Source organism: Prionailurus bengalensis, chromosome B4 (genome assembly GCF_016509475.1).
Source record: "Prionailurus bengalensis isolate Pbe53 chromosome B4, Fcat_Pben_1.1_paternal_pri, whole genome shotgun sequence".
In the NCBI taxonomy this organism is placed as follows: domain Eukaryota; kingdom Metazoa; phylum Chordata; class Mammalia; order Carnivora; family Felidae; genus Prionailurus; species Prionailurus bengalensis.
The window spans coordinates 134,579,386-134,600,091 of record NC_057358.1 but is presented as its reverse complement, the minus strand read 5'-3'; the positions used below and the strand labels follow the sequence as shown (position 1 = coordinate 134,600,091).

The 20,706-nt window shown below is 51.4% G+C and overlaps 1 protein-coding gene across 1 annotated transcript in view; it reads right to left on the bottom strand.

Moving 5' to 3' along the window:
* The window catches only part of ZC3H7B (zinc finger CCCH-type containing 7B), a 60,842-nt gene that overhangs the window by 29,869 nt on the left and 10,267 nt on the right, over positions 1 to 20,706 (bottom strand). The window contains exons 2-5 of the mRNA XM_043562715.1: positions 5,745 to 5,803; positions 1,688 to 1,721; positions 1,356 to 1,553; positions 240 to 398 (exon numbers count right to left, since the gene is read on the bottom strand). Coding sequence (XP_043418650.1) covers positions 240 to 398; positions 1,356 to 1,553; positions 1,688 to 1,721; positions 5,745 to 5,797 — 444 coding nt within the window. The 5' untranslated portion in view covers positions 5,798 to 5,803. The remainder of the gene's footprint in view (positions 1 to 239; positions 399 to 1,355; positions 1,554 to 1,687; positions 1,722 to 5,744; positions 5,804 to 20,706) is intronic.

The following is a 20,706-nucleotide window of genomic DNA, read 5'->3' as shown; positions in this document are numbered from 1 at the left end:
ACTGCCTGGGTTCAAGTGTGAGCTCTGCAGCCCACAGCTGTGATTCCCGGGTAAGTTCCTCCGTCTAACTCAAAGGGCTGATGCAAGGATTAAGTGAGTTAATACACACTGTGTATTTTCAGCAGTGCCTGAAACACAACCAGAGCTCAGTGCAAATATCAGTATCTGCCGGTCCACGGCACAGGGGGGGACACAGGCTCAGCAGAGCCCAGCCCTGCACCAGGACTCAGGGCACTCACGTGGGGCCGCGCGAGGGAGCACCGGCTGCTGCATTCATATGCCTCCTTGTGACGCCCCAGCTCGCTGAGGGCACGTGCCTTGCGGAACAGCGCCCGGATATTCTCGCCGTCCAGGCCCAGCGCTTTCTCACTGTCCTCCAGTGCCTTCTCATACAGGCCCTGCGGAGAGGAGTGGGAGGCCACACGGTCAGCTCTGGTTACCCCCCTCCCACCCCTTTCCCTGCAGAGACGGGGGAGGCTAGAGGATCGGGGAGGGGGCTCCAGAGCTCCAGGAAACACCTCTGACATTCATACTCTGGTCAAGGGCAACTGTATGTCCAGCTCAGGGGGCTGCAATGGGCACTGGCAGGCCACTGGAGGTGGGGGGATGGCCTTCAAATTCTGCAGCAATGGGCCTGGCCATTCAGACACACCTACTTCCATATCTGCCTTCAGCTGAGAACTTCATGGCCCAAGAGTAATCAAGGTACCTCTGAGAGGAAGTGAAATCAAGAAGGCAGCTCAGGGTACAGAACACGGTGTGAACAGGTACCTGGTAGACCTGCTTATCCAGAACAGTCCACTCTGGATTGCAGAGGTGTTAGGGGGTCCTCTAAAGATGCACGGCAGAGCATCCCTAAGGATCTGGTGAGTGCCTGAGTCAGTGAGCAAGCAGGACAGGGAAGAGGAGGAGGCCAGAGCTTTCAGGAGGATGGGGGGAGATGGCAGGGAGCCCAGGAGGAAGGAGCAGGAGTGGCCAGGGGTTTGCAGAAAGAGGCAGTACACGATGAGGGTAGTGGTTTTCAGCCCTGACTCCCTACAGACTCCTATCCATGCCCAGGCCAGCCTGATGAGCGTCTAACAGTCTAACATCTAACTTAATTCATCGGGGGTGGGGCTTAGGCATCCGTATCCTTACAAACCACTTTTTGTACCATGTATTAGCACTTTAAGGGCTCTCCAGGTGAGTCTGTGGTGCAGCTGGGGTTGAGAGCCACGGAAGCAGGCGGTGACACTCCCACAGGAGGGGGTGGAGGAGCCGGGCCTGCAGAGGCTCACTGGGGTGCGGGCCCAGCTTGGCTGGGCATCTGCGGGAAACGGCGGGCAGGGTGGAGAGGGGAGGGGGTGCGGGCTCACCATGGTGAAGTAGCAGGCGGCCCTGTTGACATGCAGCTTACACAGCAGCTCCTGGGGAAGGGCCACCTGGTCGGAGGCAGCGTAGTCGGCCACGTTCAGCCCCTCCATGTACTGTACCAAGGCCTGCTTGTAGTCCTTCTCCCGGAACAGGTCATTGCCCTCGGCAAACAGGTTCTGCACCAGCTTGAGCAGAAAGGCCTGCCAGGGAGTGGGGTGCAGAGGGGGCTCAGGGGTCTGCATGCGGCCCCAGCCCTGGCCCCCAGCCTCTACACCCCCCTTCTCCTGGGTACCCCTGCCCTTTGCCTTCCCCCAGCCCCTCCACCGATGCTCACCTCATATTCTTCTTGCTTTAGGGGTAGTGTCGACCTAGCAGGAAAAGGAGAGAGACACAGAGTCTGGGTGAGCCCAGGGGTCTCAGCCTCATGGAGGCCCCAGGAGCCAGAGCCAAAGGCCACAGATCATGCCAGGAGTGGGCTCTTCTACCTCAGACCTCAGATGTGGATTGGAGTAAGGGAACAGCAGCTTTTTCTCCCCAGACCAACACATGCTGGTCTTCCGTTTCTGCTGGAAGGGAGGGAGGAAGGCCCTGTGTTTGCCCCAGGCTTTCCGGGTGCAGATGCTGAGAAGGCCAGCCAGCTGGCCTCTTCCTGAGAAACCAGTTCTCTGGGAATGACCGTGCCCCCGACACGCTAAACTTGTAAATGCAGGCCCCAGGCAGCAGGAAAAGTCCACCTCAGGTCCCCCCAGTTGGACAGCTTCTGCCCTTCTCCCATCCCAGCCCCCCAAACACACATGACCTTGGCCAACGCCAGGTCAGAGCCTGACTCCTCATTCCAGCCCAGCAGACGGGGTTGTGGGCACCCTCTCTTCCCCTGTGGCCCACGAAATGCCAGCTCAGTATAGAAGAAAGCATCAGTCCAGGAGAACAGAGCCACATCTGTCAGGCTAAAGGGCTAAGCTAGAAGAGCAGCTGGGGTTTGTCTCCTGGTCCTTCATGTCACAGAGGTGAAAACAGACACTCAGAGTGGACAGTGACTCAGCCAAGGTCACACAGCAGGTCGGCATCAGAGCCGGGCCTAAAGCACAGGGCTGGGGCTCTTTCCTTTGCCCAGAGCTGCTGCCAGCACCCGGGCAAGAGAGAGCAGCCTGAGCCAGTCGGCCAAAGGGGTGAGAGAAGACACCGAGGTCCCTCCCCTGTGTGTGTGAGGGAGGTGGTGTCCCTGATTGTGACAATGGGGCTCCCATCCTGCCCTCCTTGCTTCCCCACCGTCAGGGACCAGGGCCCATCTCTGTTCCCTGTCCTGCCCAGCCAGGCCCCGTGGCTACCCTCCTTCCTGGCTTCCCACCTCCAGCCTCTCCCCTCCAGCCCCAGCTCCCGGGTCAGTAGGGCACACTCTGACCTGAAGGTCACCTCATCCACACAAGCCAGTGCCACCCCACCCATGCAAGCTGCTTCACAGCTCCTACAGTGCTCCGTGCCCAGAGGTGCCTAATAAATGCTAAGCACACAAAATCTACATGTGATAAAAGTTAATTTTAGGGGCGCCTGGGTGGCGCAGTCGGTTAAGCGTCCGACTTCAGCCAGGTCACGATCTCGCCGTCCGTGAGTTCGAGCCCCGCGTCGGGCTCTGGGCTGATGGCTCGGAGCCTGGAGCCTGTTTCTGATTCTGTGTCTCCCTCTCTCTCTGCCCCTGCCCCGTTCATGCTCTGTCTCTATCTGTCCCAAAAAATAAATAAACATTGAAAAAATAAATAAATAAAAAAAAAAAGTTAATTTTAAAACCAGCAGGTCCTACTGTGTTACCCTGTAAAGCAATCCCTTAGGAGACTAACAGGGGTTCCCCGGGCGGCTGTCCTATCGCTGAACCTTCTTGGAGCTCCTCTCTGGAAAGGGGAAGGAGGACACAGAGCGACCTACCATTTACCTCCAGCACAATGCCTCTGTGAGGGAAGGGGCCTTGTCTCATTTCGCAGGTATGGACATCACCCAGGGAGGTGGGGGGGGCGGTGGGAGGGGACTCAGAAGGCAGGGCTCAAAGGTCCAGCTCCACGGAAATCAGTGACTTAAGTTAAAGACAGAGTGCTTACGAAACACTGTATCTGCAAGACTGGCCTCTGGATAAAATTTGAACACTCCCCCCAAATCAAAGCCATCCTTAGGGGCGCCTGGGTGGCTCAGTTCGTTAAGCAACAGACTCTTAATCTCGGCTCAGATCATGATCTCCCAATTTGTGAGTTTGAGCCCCGCATCGGGCTCTGCACTGACAGTGAGGAGCCTGCTTGGGATTCTCTCTGTCTCCCTCTCTCTCTCTCTATCTCTCCCCTCCCCCGCTTGCATTTTCTTTCACTCTCACAATAAATAAATAAACTTAAAAAAAAAAATCCCTCCCCCAAATGGAAGACTGGCCTAGAGAAGAGGGAAAGGTGGGCCACAGCCCTCGCAGTGGCCTGAACAAGACAAAGTGACCGTGTTGCAAGCTGAGGAAGGACAGCATGTGAATGTCAACACAAGCACCATCAGAGCGATGGGGACACCGTGGGTGTGACAAGGGACCCAGTCTGTGGTGAAGAGGCAGGTGGTGTTTTAGAGGTCTGTGTGAGAGAACAAAATTGGGGAGTTTATATGAGGGTATGTAGACATAAATCCTAGTTTTGTGGGGATTCCTATTTAAGAAAAGAAACACAAGGGGCATCAGGGTGGCTCAGTCGGTTGATCATCCAACTTTTTTTTTTTTTAACTTTATTTATTTTGAGAGAAAGAGAGAGCGAGCGTGTGCACACAAGCGAGTGAGTGAGTGGGGGAGGGGCAGAGAGAGAGAAGAAGAGAGAGAATCCCAAGCAGGCTCCGCCGTGGAGCCCCACGCGCCCTCAAATTCATGAACTGCGAGGTCATGACCTGAGCGGAAATCTGGATCAGACACTTAACCGACTGAGCCACCCAAGCACCCCAATCATCCAACTTTTTAAAAAAATATTTTCTTCTTTTTTTAAAATGTTCGTTTATTTTTGAGAGAAAGTACAAGCGGGGGGAAGGGGCAGAGAGAGAGGGAGACAGAGGATTGGAAGTGGGTTCTGCGCTGACAACAGTGATCCCGACACAGGGCTTGAACTCACAAACCGTGAGATCATGACCCAAGCCAAAGTCGGGGGTTCAATCAACTGAGCCAACCAGGTGCCCGTATCCGACTTTTGATACCGGTCCAACTTTTTTTTTTTCTGGTCCAATTTTTGGTATCCGTTCAGGTTGTGATCTCTCAGTGCTGGGATCGAGCCCCATGGTGGGCTCTTTGCTGAGCAAGGAGCCTGCTTGGGATTCTCTGTCTCCCTCTCTCTCTGCCCCTCCCCTGCTCTCTCTCTCTCTCAAAATAAATAATTAAACATTAAAAAAAAAAAGAGAGAAAAGAAAAAGAACACAAAATTAGAAACTAAGAATTGCTAAGGGAGCCTTCCAGGGCTTTGGAAAGGACCCACACAAATCAGGGGCCCTGCAGCTTACACTTCATTAGTGTCGTGATAAATACGCCTCTGGAGATCTATTTAAGAGGTAAAAAAATTTACTGAAAATATTTTGTGTGTAAAGAAAAAAATTAAAAACAAACATGGCATGTGTTTGAGGGACAAATAATGGAAAGAAATGTGGGTTTGGGGTCAGCTAGACCTGGGTTAGAATCCTATCACTGGGGGCGCCTGGATGGCTCAGTTGGTTAAGTGTCTAACTCTTGATTTCAGCTCAGGTCATGATCTCACGGTTCGTGAGTTTGAGTCTTACCTTAGGCTCTGCACTGACAGTGCTAAACCTGCTTGGGATTCTCCCTCTCTCTCTCTGCCCCTCCCCTGCTTGGCTCTCTCTCAAAATAAATAAACATAAAAAAAAAAAAAAAGAATCCTATTACTTTATAGCCGTGTGACCATAAACGGGTTTCTTAACGTCTCTGAGCAAAATGGAGAAAAGACCACCTACTTCACTGGGCTGTTGTGAGGATTAAGAAGATGATGGACATGAAGGGCCCAGCACAGAGCCTGAGAGGTGTGCTTAATAAATGGAAACTGATTTATTGATTGATTACAAGCTGTGCACGGGCAAGCGGGAGAATTAACAGGCAGCGTGCCAGCGTGTAAGGAGGGCGAGGGTGCAGTGGTATGCTGAGCGGGACTGAAGGGTGACCAGGGTCAGGGAGTGTGTGTGCATGGGGGTGGTTTCACAGATCGCCCCCCGGCCGCCCAGCCCCTGCCATGCCAGCCCCTTCCTGGCACAACCCACCTCCTCACTCCCCAGCACACAAGGGAGCCTGAGCAGCAAAGGATGAGTGAGAAGAAAAGGGAGAGCTGGAGAGAGCCCGGGCACTGCCGTCCCTGGCCCCCCGCCCGCCCAGCCAGCCCCACACTCACTGAATGAACTGCAGCCCCTTCTCGATGTCCGCCTTCCGTCTCTGCCTCTCCATCAGTCTCTGGGGGAGAGAACAGTCCATCAGTTAGTCAGCGGGGGCCGGTGGCTGGTCGCAGTCCCCATCCCACTGTGCACTCCCTCTCATTCCTGCACTCATCCCATTTCACAGGTGACGCTGAGGGGCAGTGACCTATAGAGACCGTCGGAACCAGACCACGCAGCTCCTGCCCTGCACGCCCAGGCCCCACTGGACTCTGGTTCTGTGCTGTTCCTTTGATGGGCAGGGAGCTGCGTGGAGGCCTCCTGCCCTTTCTCACACATGGCTTGGGCTGCAGTGCTGCACCAGACACCCTCAAGTCCCAGGAGAACACCTTGTTTGAACAGCAGACTCAGTCCAGGGAGAAGAGACAGGGAAAATGCAAAACGATGCCAGTGACTATAGCTACAATGCAGCACCGCACACTTTGTATAAGGGTTTCTTTGAATCATTCAACAGTGCCACGAGGCAGGTGTCATTTTGTCTCCATTTTATCAAGGAGGAAACAAGTTCAGGGAGCCCCAGTCTTGAGCCCGCTCATAGCTGAGGCAGGATTTGAACCCAGGCCATCCTCTTTTACCACCAGCAGCCCCTCTGCACTTTGAACCAGCCTGGCCTGGAGCAGGCCAGGGGGCATGGTGTGTGGCCTGTCTTGGCAAGGGAGGGAATCGCCCATGTTCTGGATGAGGAAGACAGAGCCTCTGCAAGGCTGAGGACAGGCCTGAAGTTGCACAGCAATTGAATGGCACTGAGCACACGCAGGGGGCCTGCTCCAGAGAGGCAGCGAGTGGAAACTGCTTAAGGAGAAGGGAGGCTCGGCAGTAGAGCTAGAGGTTTGGTCTTTAGGGCAAAGCCCCCAGGGGCTGGGAGCTCCCCGCCAGACCCAGATGGCCCAGCTGGCTTCCGTGGCACTATGTATGGGCTAGAAGATCAGTTGGGATCAGCTGGTCCCACCCAGTGGCAGCCCAGAGTGGGATGGGCCTCCTCCTGAGTCAGAACCTGAGCCTGGGGCTCCATCACCCCGCGGGAAAGAGGCTGGAAGCTGCCTGGTCTCAAGCCAGCATTTTCCGTCCAGGCCACTCATGGGCCTCTTCCACGCTCTGCCCCACAGTGTGGCCCTCACTCTTCCCCCATCAAGTGGTTACAGAGAGAGGATGGTGGGCAGCCGGGAAGGTGGGCCTGCATCAGCAGAAGGCTGGTACGAAGGCGTGAACAGGGCCACCAAGGTGTATAAAGGTGTAAAAACATGGCACAACAACAGACACTCAGATCAACGGAACAGAATAGAGAACCCAGAGATGGACCCACAAATGTATGGCCAGCTAATCTTTGACAAAGCAGGAAAGAATATCCAATGGAATAAAGACAGTCTCTTCAGCAAGTGGTGCTGGGAAAACTGAACAGCGACATGCAGAAGAATGAACCTGGACCACTTTCTTACACCATCCACAAAAAGAAACTCAAAATGGGTAAGACAGGAAGCCATCAAAGTCCTCAGGGAGAAAGCAGGCAAAAACCTCTTTGACCTCAGCCACAGCAACTTCTTACTCAGCATGTGTCCAGAGGCAAGGGAAACAAAAGCAGAAATGAACTATTGGGACCTCATCAAAAGAAAAAGCTTCTGCACAGGGAAGGAAACAATCATCAAAACTAAAAGGCAACCGACAGAATGGGAGAAGATTTGCAAATGACACGTCAGATAAAGGGTTAGTATCCAAAATCTACAAAGAACTTATCAAACTCAACACCCAAAAAAACAAATAATCCAGTGAAGAAATGGGCAAAAGACATGAATAGGCACTTCTCCAAAGAAGACATCCAGATGGCCAACTGGCACATGAAAAAATGCTCCACATCACTCATTATCAGGGAAATACAAATCAAAACCACAGTGAGATACCACCTCACACCTGTCAGAATGGCTAACATTCACAACTCGGGCAACAACAGATGTTGGCGAGGATAGGGAGAAAGAGGATCCCTTTTGCATTGTTGTGGGAATGCAAGCTGGTGCAGCCACTCTGGAAAACAGGATGGAGGTTCCTCAAAAATCTAAAAATAGACCTACCCTACAACCCAGCAATTGCACTACTAGGTATTTATCCAAGGGACACGGGGTGCTGTTTCGAAGGGACACATGCACCTCCATGTTTATAGCAGCGCTATCGACAATAGCCAAAATATGGAAAGAGCCCAATGTCCCTCGGTGGATGAATGGATAAAGAAGATGTGGTATATCTATACAATGGAGTATTACTCGGCAATCAAAAGGAATGAAATTTTGCCATTTGCAACTATGTGGATGGAACTGGAGGGTATTATGCTGGGTGAAATTAGTCAGAGGAAGACAAGTATCATATGACTTCACTCATGAGGACTTTAAGATACAAAACAGATGAACATAACGGAAGGGAAGCAAAAATAATATAAAAACAGGGAGGGGGACAAAATGTAAGAGACTTGGGGCGCCTGGGTGGCGCAGTCGGTTAAGCGTCCGACTTCAGCCAGGTCACAATCTCGCGGTCCGTGAGTTCGAGCCCCGCGTCAGGCTCTGGGCTGATGGCTCAGAGCCTGGAGCCTGTTTCTGATTCTGTGTCTCCCTCTCTCTCTGCCCCTCCCCCGTTCATGCTCTCTCTCTGTCCCAAAAATAAATAAACGTTGAAAAAAAAATTTAAAAAAAAATGTAAGAGACTTAAATATAGAGAACAAACAGGGGGTTAAGGGAGGGACTGTGGGAAGGGAGATGGGCTAAATGGGTAAGGGGCATTAAAGAATCCACTTCTGAAATCATTGTTTCAGGAGTGAAATCTACTCCTGAAACCATATGCTAACTAACTTGGATGTAAATTAAAAAATAAATAAATAATTGTTTTAAAAAGATTAAAAAAAAAAAAAAACCAGGTATAAAAACACCCAGCTACTTTGGGGAGGGAGCAAGTGTGTTAATACCTTCTAAAACTTTCTTACCTTGTTCTTTATTTCCATCTGGTCAACCACATCCTCACAATCCTGTCCAGTAAGAGGGGCAGGTGTCACTAACCCATTTTACAGATGAGGACAGGGAGGCACAAAGAATGAAATTTCTTTGCCAAGGCCACTCAACCAATGAGCAGGCAAACAGCTCTATTAGACCAAACGCCACATCCTTGGCCACGCCCACAGCTGTGAGACACCATGTGGCCAGGGCAGGCCATCTCACTTCTCTGTGCCTCACTTTCCTCCTCTGTGTAACTTGTCAGCTGATAAGCCCTGCCTGGCAGGGTGGCTGTGAGGCTCTAAGAGTGTGAGATCGGGAATCTCGGTTCCCTGGATCTCGCTCCTCCCATGTGTCCTTCCCAGGGAGGGGTGAAGCCACACGAGTCTTCAGACTCCGCATCAGATCCTCACACTGGGCAGGGCCAGGGCCCATGTGCCCACTAGATATCTGCTTGCCCTGCCAGGGCCATGAGTCAGGGCTCTGGACTCAGACAGATGGGAGTGTGAATGCCAGCATTTACACCTGCCGTGTGACTTTGGGCCACGGTCTCCTAATGGGGAGAATGGGGCTGAAGGCAGCTCCTGCACCATTGGCTGTCAGGAGGGCTCAGGAGACAGCACGTGCAGAGCGCTTGGAGCAGGACAAGTCCAACAACCACAGGGCACCTGGGTGGATCAGTCGGTTAAGCAACCAACTCTTGATTTCGGTTCAGGTCATGATCTCAGGGTTCGCGGGATCGAGCCCCTCATCGGGCTCTGCGCTGACAGTGTGGAGCCTGCCTGGGAGTCTCTGTCTCCCTCTCTCTCTGCCCCTCCCCTGCTCGTGCTCTCTCTCTCTCTCAAAAGTAAACATAAAAAAAAATAATGGATGAATGAATGAATAAATAAATAAATAAAGCCCAACAACCTTGGGGATATGTGGTATCCAACCCTGTTCCTCCCTCCTGCAAAAAAACTTCAAGTGTTTCCTGGGATGACCCTGTTCTCCTGCAGGAGGCAGGCAGTGATGGGTCTGGACCGCCTTGCCTTGCCAAGCACACCTCTTGGTCGGTCTCTCTGTCCTCAGCTTCCCTGTCTAGGAAACCAGTGCTCATCGCGCCCACACTCAAGCTCCCCTGCAGGCCTCCAGCCAGAACGGTCTGTGGTGGTCGTCCTGTCCCCCAACTTTTGCCATTGCACTTCTTTCCACCTGGGCAGCCATCCTGTGAAGGAAATCCCGTTCCTCCTTCAAAGCCTAGCTCCTCCATGGAGTCTCTCTCCTTCCCCTTTTTTTTAATTTATTTTTTTCATGAGAGAGAGAGAGGGAGAGAAGGAAGGAGGAAGGGGCAGAAAGAGAGGGAGACACAGACTCTGAAGCAGGCTCCAGGCGCTGAGCTGTCAGCACAGAGCCCAACGTGGGGTGTGAACCCACTAACTGCGAGATCATGACCTGAACTGAAGTCGGATGCTTAACCGACTGAGTCACCCAGGCGCCCCTCTCTCCCTCCCTTTGATGGGACCATCATATACCCATTTGCCCTGTTTCCTGGGAGCCTGGGGAACCACAGGTGGGTGAGACCAGTCCTGGCCCTGGAAGAGAGGTTCACCTGGTGGGAGAAGCAAGGGTGCACCCGTCACCACACAGTGTGGCCCAGCGTGGGCAGCAGGCCTGTGGCAGGGGAGCAGACCCCCATGGGCCTAAACAACCAGCACTACAGGGCTTGGTCACAGCCATGACCACCAAGCCCTGTCACTTTGCCCTAGGTCCGAATCCAGCCCCCATCCCTCCCTACCACCTGGGCTGTTTCCTGCCCCCAGCCAAGTGGACCAGCTGCCTCATTGCCCGCCCCCCACCTCCTTGAGGCCATCACGGCAGGGGGGTGGGGGTGCTTTCAGGCCCACAAATCCGACCCTGCCCTCCCCTACCTAGAGTGTCTGATGACTCTCTTTAACTCCGAGTCTCTTTCACTGACTCTCTCCCACTGGTCACATTTCCCCAAACCCCCACACCAGCTCACACCAGGTGGGAGCAGCTGCCCCCCTGCCCTCCCCCAGCCCTGTTCAGCCTGTAGTTCTCTCAGAAAACTGTAGCAGTCAGAGGGGAGTGTTGTCCAGTCTCCTCCCAGCCCTGGAGTCTGAGCAGACCTACCAGAAACAAGCACTGCCCAGATTCATCCCAAGTGAGAATTCCTAAGTCCGCATCCAATGCCAAGGAAAAAAATACTCCCTGCCCCAGGTGGTTATGAAGGAGGTTCCTCACTCAGCCTCGGGTGAGTCCTCCTCTCTGACCACCAAAAACCCAGAGCAGCAGCACTGCTGTGTGCCCGCACCATGGAGAAGGGTTCAAATCCCAGAGCAGGCTACTCTACCTCCCTGATTAGCAGCTTACCGCTTTGTACAATGATTTACAAACAGCACCTCCTGGTGGGCTGAATACAGAGGAGGGTCCTCGTTTCAGAGCCTGGCACATAGCAGATACTTTATAAGTGGTAGCTTGTAGATCAGGATTTCTATGGGGGGCATTCAACATTTGCTACAGGCCCATTTTATAAGGTGAGGCCAGCGTGGCCACCTGCACCCAGGTCTTATAACCTAATTAGAGACATGGCAAGAACATCCCACCAACTCCACCCCAAACCAGACTTCTGTGGTAAACGCAGGCTGGGATGAGGCACAAAAAAGTTGAAACATTTGGGAAACAAAGGGGGCGACATTTGAATTGGGCTTTGAAGGGTGAATAGGAGTTGGCTCATTGGTGTCAGGGAAGGGAAGGCCTTCTGTCAGGCTGCATCCAATAGTTCATGAAATCCCTGACATCTCTCACATTTTATCTGATCTTGACTGATGACCCTCGGGGCTGAGCCGATCTGGGACCCACATTTGAGAGATGGAGAAAGTGAGGCTGGGAGAGGTCACAAGGCCAGCAAGTGGGGGCCAGGCCTGGAAATGCTGACTTTAGGTCAGGAAAGAGGCTGCTGCTCTCCCTCCTCGAGGGTACAGTAGAGGTAGAACCACTTAGGAACCTTCCTAGGCACCTCAGCCTGTGTTTGGTGTTGAATACTCATGGCCCAGGAAAGGCAGAGGTCTCTGGGGCAATTTGGGGGAAGACTTCTGTGTGAAAATATTATGCTTCTTCCAATGTCCTGTTCTAGGATCTATTATTGACCACTCTAGGGTCATTCAATTGAGAGTATAGACCCTAGGCCAGGGCTGGCAAACCGATTTTATTTCATAAGCAATGTTGCCAGGCTGGTAGAGGCTGGTAGGGCTGTCCCAAGGGGCTGGGCCCTTGCAGTGCTTAAAAAAAGTGCCACCATACGCAAGATCAGCCAGAAACCAGGGATGCTTGGGGGAGATGCATATGGCTTGGGCCTTCAGACACCCCCTCTCCAGTGAGAGTATAACCACTGCTAAAATTCAGAGTAATACAAAGTAACACCAAGCTGGAGGCCCAGGTCTTACTGGGGCCCAGGATGTGGAGGGAATTCCCCCCTCCTTCGGGAAGATTTTCTGACTCCCCCGACACATTGGTGAGTTAGTATCCTCTGAGAGAGCCCCGGAGAGTGAGGGTATAGTTCAGTCTAACCAACATTTATGCCCTCCCTACTTGGTGCCAGGCGTGGGGGCAGAGGAGACACAAAATGAATTGGTGGCTGAGGCCCAGTCCCGCCCACCAGGACCTCCTGGTCCAGTGCGGGGGGCGGGGGGAAAGACAGGTGGGCCGTCAGCTGTGATGCAGGCTGGCTGTGGGTGCAAAGGGCCTGGGACCTGAGAGGAAGGAGCGGTGGGTCCACTGGGGGAACCGGGGAAGGCTCTGCAGGAGGTGGTTCCTGAGCTGGATGTGAAGGAGAGTGACAAGTTTCTTGAGAAGACTGGGACAGAATGGACATTCCTTATAGGACACCTGTCCAGAAACACTCACACTGAGTGTTTGAGCCTCCCCCCACCCCCAACAAGTCCCTGTGGCACCCCTCCATCTGCACAGCCACGAGGATGGGGAAGCCCAGGCCCCAACCCGCCTCGAGGCTGCCAACAGGGGTCAGCCAGCAGGCCTGGCCCACAACTAGGAGAAAGCCGGAAGGTCAGGTGGCAGGAAGGGAAGGAAACCCACGTCTCCCGGGTGCCTACCATGTACCAGGTACTGGGTTCACCTCTCCCTGATTGAAGGACCTTCTGCTGGTCGCTCTCGTGGGCCCTGCTAACGAGGAGGGGGACAGACCACCCCAAGAGCTGCGTGGTCTGGTACTACGTCTGGCTTTGCCCAGTCGTGCGCCTCTCAGAAAGTAAGCTAGAGAGCACCTGCTAAGCGCCAGACACCCAGATGGAAGGGGCAAGTAAAGTATGAAGCACACCACCTGGAAAGGAAAACCACAGCGGCTGCCAGGCAGTGGCCCTGTGCGAGCAGGGGGAAGTGGGCAGAGCAGCAATCAGGACCTCAGTCTGTCATTAAATGTGAGTGGCTCCTCCACTGTGCCAAGCGCTGCTCTGGAGGCAGGGGACTCAGCCATGACAGAAACGAAACCCCTGCCCCTCGCAGTTTAGTGGGGAAACCAGGCTGCAGGGACACAGCCACAACATGAAGAAAAAGGAGCTTCACTGGAGGCAGCCAGCCAGCCACCTGTGCAATGAGCCCTTAAGGGATTCCTAAAATGTTCTAGGCCCTGGGGATTTAGTAATTAACAAAAGTGACAAAGTCCTCTTTTAGAGTACATGTGCAGGTGGAGGAGAGATAGGAGAAATAAATGCATAACGTCACACAGGAAGGATACACATAGGAAAGGAAAAAAATAAGGTGACAGAGTGATAATTATATAGCAGACTCAGGGAACGCCTCTTTGACATTTGAACAGAGATCAAAATGACGGACGGGAGCAAGCCACGTGGGGAAACGTGTTCAAGCAGAAAGAATGGTGAGTGCAAAGGTCCTGAGGTAGAGACTGATCAGTGTATTTGAGGAAGAGCAAGGAGGCCAGTGTGGATGGAGCAGAGTGGGCAGTGGGAAGAGTGGTGTATGGGAAGGTCTGTGACATTACCAGGGAAGACCATATGTGAGGTCTCCATCAGCAGAGCAAGGGCCGTGGCTTCACCCTACAGTAAGATGAGAAGTCACAGGTTTTGAACAAAAAAGCAGCTCTGTGTCTGGCTTTACCGTACCTGAAAATGAGACATCGTTAAATAAATGTGATTTTTTTTTTTTTTTGAAGTTTCACTACAACCCCATCAGGGAGGGAAAAAGTGTTCCAAGAAGCCAGGAAAGTTGCTCATGGCCACACAGTGACCCTACAGCCTGGGTTCAAAGGGCCTGGAGAGATGGGCATTGGACAGCCTTGTTAAAGTGCCAAGTAAGCAAAAGCCGCCCAAGCCCCAGCAAACACCTAAGGCCCCACACCCCTCCCTCCTTCCCAATGTCTTTCCTCTGGGAGAACCTTTGTATGGGTGGTTGTTATGAACTGAATGTTTGTGTCCCCGCCAAATACATACGTTGAAACCCTATCCCCAGTAGGACTGTGTTGGAGATGGGGCCTCTAAGAAATAATTCAAGTTAAGTGAGGTCATTAGGGTAGAGCTCTGAGCCAGTACTTTATTCCCACAGCCTGAGTAGGCGAGTACACATTTTGGTACCAAGAGGTGGGGGTGCTGCTGTAACAAATACCTAAACATATGGAGGAGGTTCAGGGAGCTTTGAGGTGCAGCTAGAAAAACCCCCGATTGCCATGAAGGGATGGCCGGTAGAAATAAGGATGTTAAAGGCAATTCTGGTGAGGCCTCGGATGGAAATGAAGAATAAGTTCTTGGAAACTCAGGAAAAGGTGATCCTTGTCCCAAAGTGGCAAAGAGCTTGGCTAAATTGTGTTCCAGTGGAGAGCCCGGCTGGCTCAGCAGGATGAGCACACGATCCTTGATCTCAGGGTTGTGAGTTTGAGCCCCATGTTGGGTGCAGAGATTATAAATAAATAAACTTAGATAGATAGATAGACAGACAGACAGGCAGATTGATAAATAAATTGTGTTCCAGTTTCTTCTGAGAGGTAGAACCTGCAAGCAATGAAAATGGATATTTAGCAGAAGAGATTTCTATGCAAAGTATGGAAGGTGTGGCATGCGTCCTCCCTACTGCTTATAGTAAAATTTGAGAGATGAATTGAAGAATTGTTAAACAAAAGGAACCAGAATTCAAAGAGCTGGAAAATTCTCAGCCTATTCATATTGCAAAAAAAAAAAAAGGAACACGTGTTCTGAAGAGAATAGTAAGGATGTGGCTGAACAGCCATTTGATGAGGTGAGTATGGGTGTGAACCACAGACTTAATCAGCTAGCGGCAGATGTCAGAAATAGAGATGGGGTTATACCAACAGAAACTCTGCCCGTTAGAACCAAAGGGGTCAGAGAAAAGTGGACAGCAGAATGCAGGAAGGCTGCTGGACTTCTTGAATTCTACAGGACCGGACCATAGAGCTATCTGGATGCAAACACGCTCTATCCTTCCAAAAAAAGCAAGTCTGACCCTGATCCACAGATCATCAGAGCTGCTTGGGTGGGGCCACCAATTCGTTTTTTAGAGCTGCAGGGGGTGACCCACTGCAAGAGCCGTTGGGGGGCTGGTGCTGTGCCCCAGCGAGCCAGCCAGAGGGAACAGCAAGCCAAAGAGGATTCTCAAGCCTTCAAAGCAAATGGAATTTGCCCCCACCAGGTTTTAGACTTGCTTGGAGCACCTCACCTCTTTCTTCTTTGCGACTGATTCCGTTTGGAACGGGAATGTCTATCCTACGCCGGTCCCACCGTTGTGTTTTGGGAGCACATAACCTGTCTGGTTTCACAGGATCACAGCCAGAGAGGAATTTACTCTGGATGAATCTACCTCCAGTCTCACTCAGACCTGATTTAGATATTTAGATGAGACTCGGGACTTAGAGTGGGTGCCGGAATGAGTTAAGACTTTGGGGGCTGTTGGGACAGAATGAATGCATTTTGCACGTAAGAACATGAATTGGGAGGAGGGTAAGGGGCAGAATTTATATACTGAATGCTTGTATCCCCCCAAAATTACATGTTGAAGCCCTAATCCCCAATATGACTGTTTGGAAATAGGGCCTCCACAGAGGTCATAAGGTGGGGGCCCTGGTCTGACAGGGTTAGTGTTTTTATTAGAGGAGACACCAGAGAGCACTCCCTCTCTCTCCCTGTCCACACCCAGAGGAAAGGCCAGATAAGGCCACAATGAGAAGGCAGACATATGCAAGCCAGGAAGAGGGTTCTCATCAGAAACTGAATCCACCAGCACCTTGACCTGGGCCTTCTAGTTTCCTGAACTGTGAGAAAATAGATTTCTGTGGTTTAGGCCACTCAGTCTATGGTATTTTGTTATAGCATCCCCAGCAGACTGAGACAGTGGTTCAAAGATCATTTGTTCTCAGCTGAAGAGGGAGGTGAGTTCCTTGATGATGAGGGTAGGGGGTAGGGCATGGTTGGTGAGGGCAGGGGTGAGACATGCTCAGGGCACTTGCTAGAAGAGCAAGGAGCACATGGGCCAAATGGGTCTTTTTTTTTTTGAGAGAGAGAGAGACTGTGTGTGTCTAGGGGAGAGGGGCAGAGGGAGAGAGAGAGAGGGAGGGAGAGAGAATCTCAAGTAGGCTCCATTCTCCGTGTAGATTCCAACGTGGGGCTCGTGACCTGAGCCAAAATCAAGACTCAGACACTCAACCAACTGAACCTCCCAGGCTCCCCAAATCTTGTCTTTTTTTTTTTTTTTTTTAATGTTTATTTGTTTTTGAGAGACAGAGACAGAGAGCAAGTGGGGGAGTGGTGGAGAGAGAGGGAGACAGAATCTGAAGCAGGCTCCAAGCTCTGAGCTCCCAGCTGTCAGCACAGAGCCCCATGCAAGGCTCAAACTCACAAACTGTGAGATCATGACCTGAACCGAAGTCGGATGCTCAACTGACTAAGCCACCCAGGCACCCCAAATCTTGTATCTTTTTAAAGAAAAAAGAGTGCAAGGGATAAAAAATGTCAAAGGAGAAAACAGGCCCAAGTCTCCCCAGGACCCCACTGCCAGGTGGGGAAATCCCCTCCCCCCTACTCTAGGTCCATGTTCTTATAATTTGGGAATTTCAAGCGGGACCTACCTCAAACAGCTCTTCGCAGAAATAGCCATGAATTAAGGAACCAACAGGAAACAATTCCAACATGTCAGCACAGTCTGTGACCACATACCCAGGTTCACACCTGGGTTCAAATTCGAGACCTGTTCCATATTAACTGTATACAAGCTGCTTGAGTTCTTTGTGTTTCACGCCCCCGCATCTCTAGAACAGGGATACTAATACCTTCTTCTTCTTCTTCTTCTTCTTCTTCTTCTTCTTCTTCTTCTTCTTCTTTTTTAACTAATACCTTCTTTATAGGGTTGTTGCGAAGGTTCAAAGAGATGCCAGGGGCAGGATAAGCATTTAATGTCAACCATTACTATTTTATAATCATTATGATTACTTAAAAAGAGGGGCAGAGAACATAAACAGGAAACCCACAGGAAACATGAATCATGAAGAAGAGGCACTCAAACTCACTGATAAAAGAACCACACAATAAGCAGCAACTTTTCACCTCTGAGACCACGGTAAGAAGAGAGCCTAGTTGATGCAGGTGCAGGAATGGGCACTTTCCAACACTGCAAGTACACCGAAAGGGCAGCATCTCTGCGAAGTGGCGTAGCAACATCTACCAAAACCAGGACGCCAGCCGGTTTGCCCCTCTTCCTCCCTGCACAGACCCAAGGCTGTTCCTTTCCCAGTCACTCAGGTGAACCTGCACTGGATTAAGCCAATCACAACAGTCCCTTTGGTTGCCAGTGATTGGCTTAGGTAAGGGCATGTGACATCGTCCTGGCCAATGAGAAAGGAGGGTAAGTCAGCCAAGGAAGGGTTTTCTTCACACTTAGTACAGGGCAGAAGCAATGATCTGTTACTTGCTGCTGTAGGACGGTGAGTATCGAGAAGCTGCACACGCTGGGGATGGCAGAGCGCAAAGACAGAGCAAAGTTGATGAATGACGTGTCTGGCCCAATAAGTTAGCTGATCCTGGAACTGCTCCGCCTCATTAATCACGTGAGAGTATAATGAACTCCGGTTTTGAGGTAGGAATTGTTACTTGCAGCCAAACTCCTTCTAAATGATAAAGCGCCCTTTCGACCCAGAAACTTCACTTCCACGAACTTAATCTACCCAAATCCTTGTACAAGCACTCAATTATATTTGCACAGGATGTCTTTTTTTAAAGAGTGAAAAGCTAGAAGGAACTTTAATGTCCACCAGTAGAGAATTAGCTTAATCCGTTAAATTACACAATACCCCTTACAGTGCAGCTTTTGAATCTACGTGCATCGTCATGGAGATGCCGCCATACAACATTGAGAAAGAAAAAAAGCAGCAGATTCCAGAACACTGTGTGTCGTATGATCACATCTGTGTGCAATGTGTGTTTACATCAAGAAGTTTGCAAGATATTCTCCAATTTAACTGGTTCTCTCTGGGGACTGGGACCTGCCAAGGGGCAACAGGACACAGAACACTCTGCTTTGTACACCTTAGAATGATTTAGATTCTTTTTTTCCCACAGAGTAAGTATTCACCTTGAATCTAAAACGCAAAATGAGATGACTGACTTGAGATCAACCCAGTAGGGCAGAGCCCAAGTGGGAACCAGCAGCCTGGTTTTAAACCCAGTGTTGCAGGTCTGCCCGAATGTCCATGGGCTGTTCTTCCCAAGAAAAAGACCAAACCATTGACCTGAGAACCATGAAGGGGTTTTTTGTTTGTTTGCATTTTGTGTTTCTCCCCCCCCCCCCCCCCCCCCCCCCCACTTTGGAGAAGAGTTTGAAGATGAAAGACTCAAATTCAGACCTTCATCAGACCAGGCAGGGACTGTACCAGCCTCTTGAAATCTCGGTGCCTGGCCCTGTGCTTGGTGCAGAGCAAGTGCTCCATAAACGGTGGTAAAATAAATGGATGAATGAATATTAACTCATCCAACCCAGGCATTATATAGATAAGAATGAATGAGTGTTGGAGCGCCTGGGTGGCCCAGTCGGTTAAGCATCCGACTTCGGCTCAGGTCATGGTCTCTTGGTTCATGGGTTCCAGCCCTTGACAGCTCAGAGCCTGAAGCCTGCTTCAGATTCTGTGTCTCCTTGTCTCTCTCTCTCTCTCTCTCTTTCTCTCTCCCTCTCTCTCTCTCTGCCCCTCTCCCCGCTTGCACTCTGTCTCTCCCTCAAAAATAAATGGATATTTTAAAAATTTTTTAAAAAAGAACGAATAAGTGTTAAATGACAAAAACAGAAATACTTGAAATAATCAAGTAATAATAACATTTTCTGAGTGGTTGCCTCATGCCAGAGGCTGTCGTGATCTCCCTCTCTTTTTTTCTAGGCACGTCACGATCTCTTTATACATAATATCTTCTAGCACCCCGTGAGATAGACTATGAGTCTCACTTTGCAGAGGGGAAAAGAGAGGCACAAAGAAGTGAAGTGACTTGCCCAAGGTCACACAGCTGGTACACGATAGAGCTGGGATTCAAATTCTGGCAGCCTGGCCCCAGGGCCCACACATATCACCATCTCTGTTGCCCATGAGGCAACAGGACCCAGGCCCAGGACCCCGCAGCCTGTCAGCATGCTTGTGTCTCTCCCACCTCCAAGTAACTCCCTCCCCTTCTGGATCATGCACAACCTCTCCTCCTTTCCTTTGTCACATTTCTTTTTCTTTTCTTTTCTTTTCTTTTTTAATTTTTTAAAATGTTTTTATTATTTATTTTTGAGAGAAAGAGAGAGAGAGAGAGAGAGAGAGAGAGAGAGAGCATGAGCAGGGGAGGGGCAGAGAGAGAGGGAGACCCAGAATCCAAAGCAGGCTCCAGGCTCTGAACTGTCAGCACAGAGCCCGAAGTGGGGCTTGAACTCATGAACCGCGGGCTCATGAGCTGAGCCAAACTCGACTGAACCACCCAGACGCCCCTCCTTGGCAACATTTCTTGTCCACACTGTCTCTAGAGCCTTACCTCCCTCTGCACCCCCCAAATCTCAGCAGCCCCAGTCCCACTCCACCGAAGGTGCTTGCCAAGGGTCCTCCCCATTCCAGGAACCTTCTAGTTGCTGAGTCCCATAGAGGGACAGTTCTTCACTTGCCTTTTTCAGTATATTCTCGGCTGCATCTGCCACGTCCTCCTCACACCTCTCTGACCATTGCTGCTCTGTCAGGGGCTCCTCTTCCTCTGCCCAGGTCTCAAGACCAACGCACCTGAGCTTCCATTTAAGGGACAGCGCTTCTGTCCTCCTCCCTCTACATGCTCTCCCCAGAGGAGCTCTTGCATGTCATGATCTCGTGAGTCATGTCGATGACTCACAAATCTATTCCTCCTGCCAGGCTCACCCCCTCCCCAATATTTCAGATTCATGTCTCTTAACCCCTGGGCAGTGCCACCTAGATGTCCAACACCCAGGCCGCTTAGGACCTCCATGCCTTTCTTAATCCTAGGCGCTCTACCTGGAATGCCCTCTCCCTACACACACACCTAGCCAACTCCTGTTCATCCGTTAAGACCCAGCTCGGATGCCCATGTGTCCACAAAGTCCTCCCTGGTGCCCATCCCAGTTGGGTGCTCCTCTAACATGCCACAATCCAAACTTCGCAGCGTCTCCCCTGCTCCCGCTCCTCCTCCATTTTCCCCAAACTCCATTCATAGCTCCAACTGCCATCCTGTTCTCAGTCCCCAGTTCCTTCCACTGTTACCTCTGAAACATCCTCCACCCTGCAGCTCCTCCTGCCATGTCCATGACCACGGCTCTCAGGCCCTCAGCATCTCCTGCTAACAGCCTCCAACGAGCCCTCTCCAATCTACCATTTGGTGGTTGAGGATATTTGCCTAACACACATGTCAACGTCACTCCCCTGCTCAAAACCCTTAACAGGTGCACATAGGCGCAC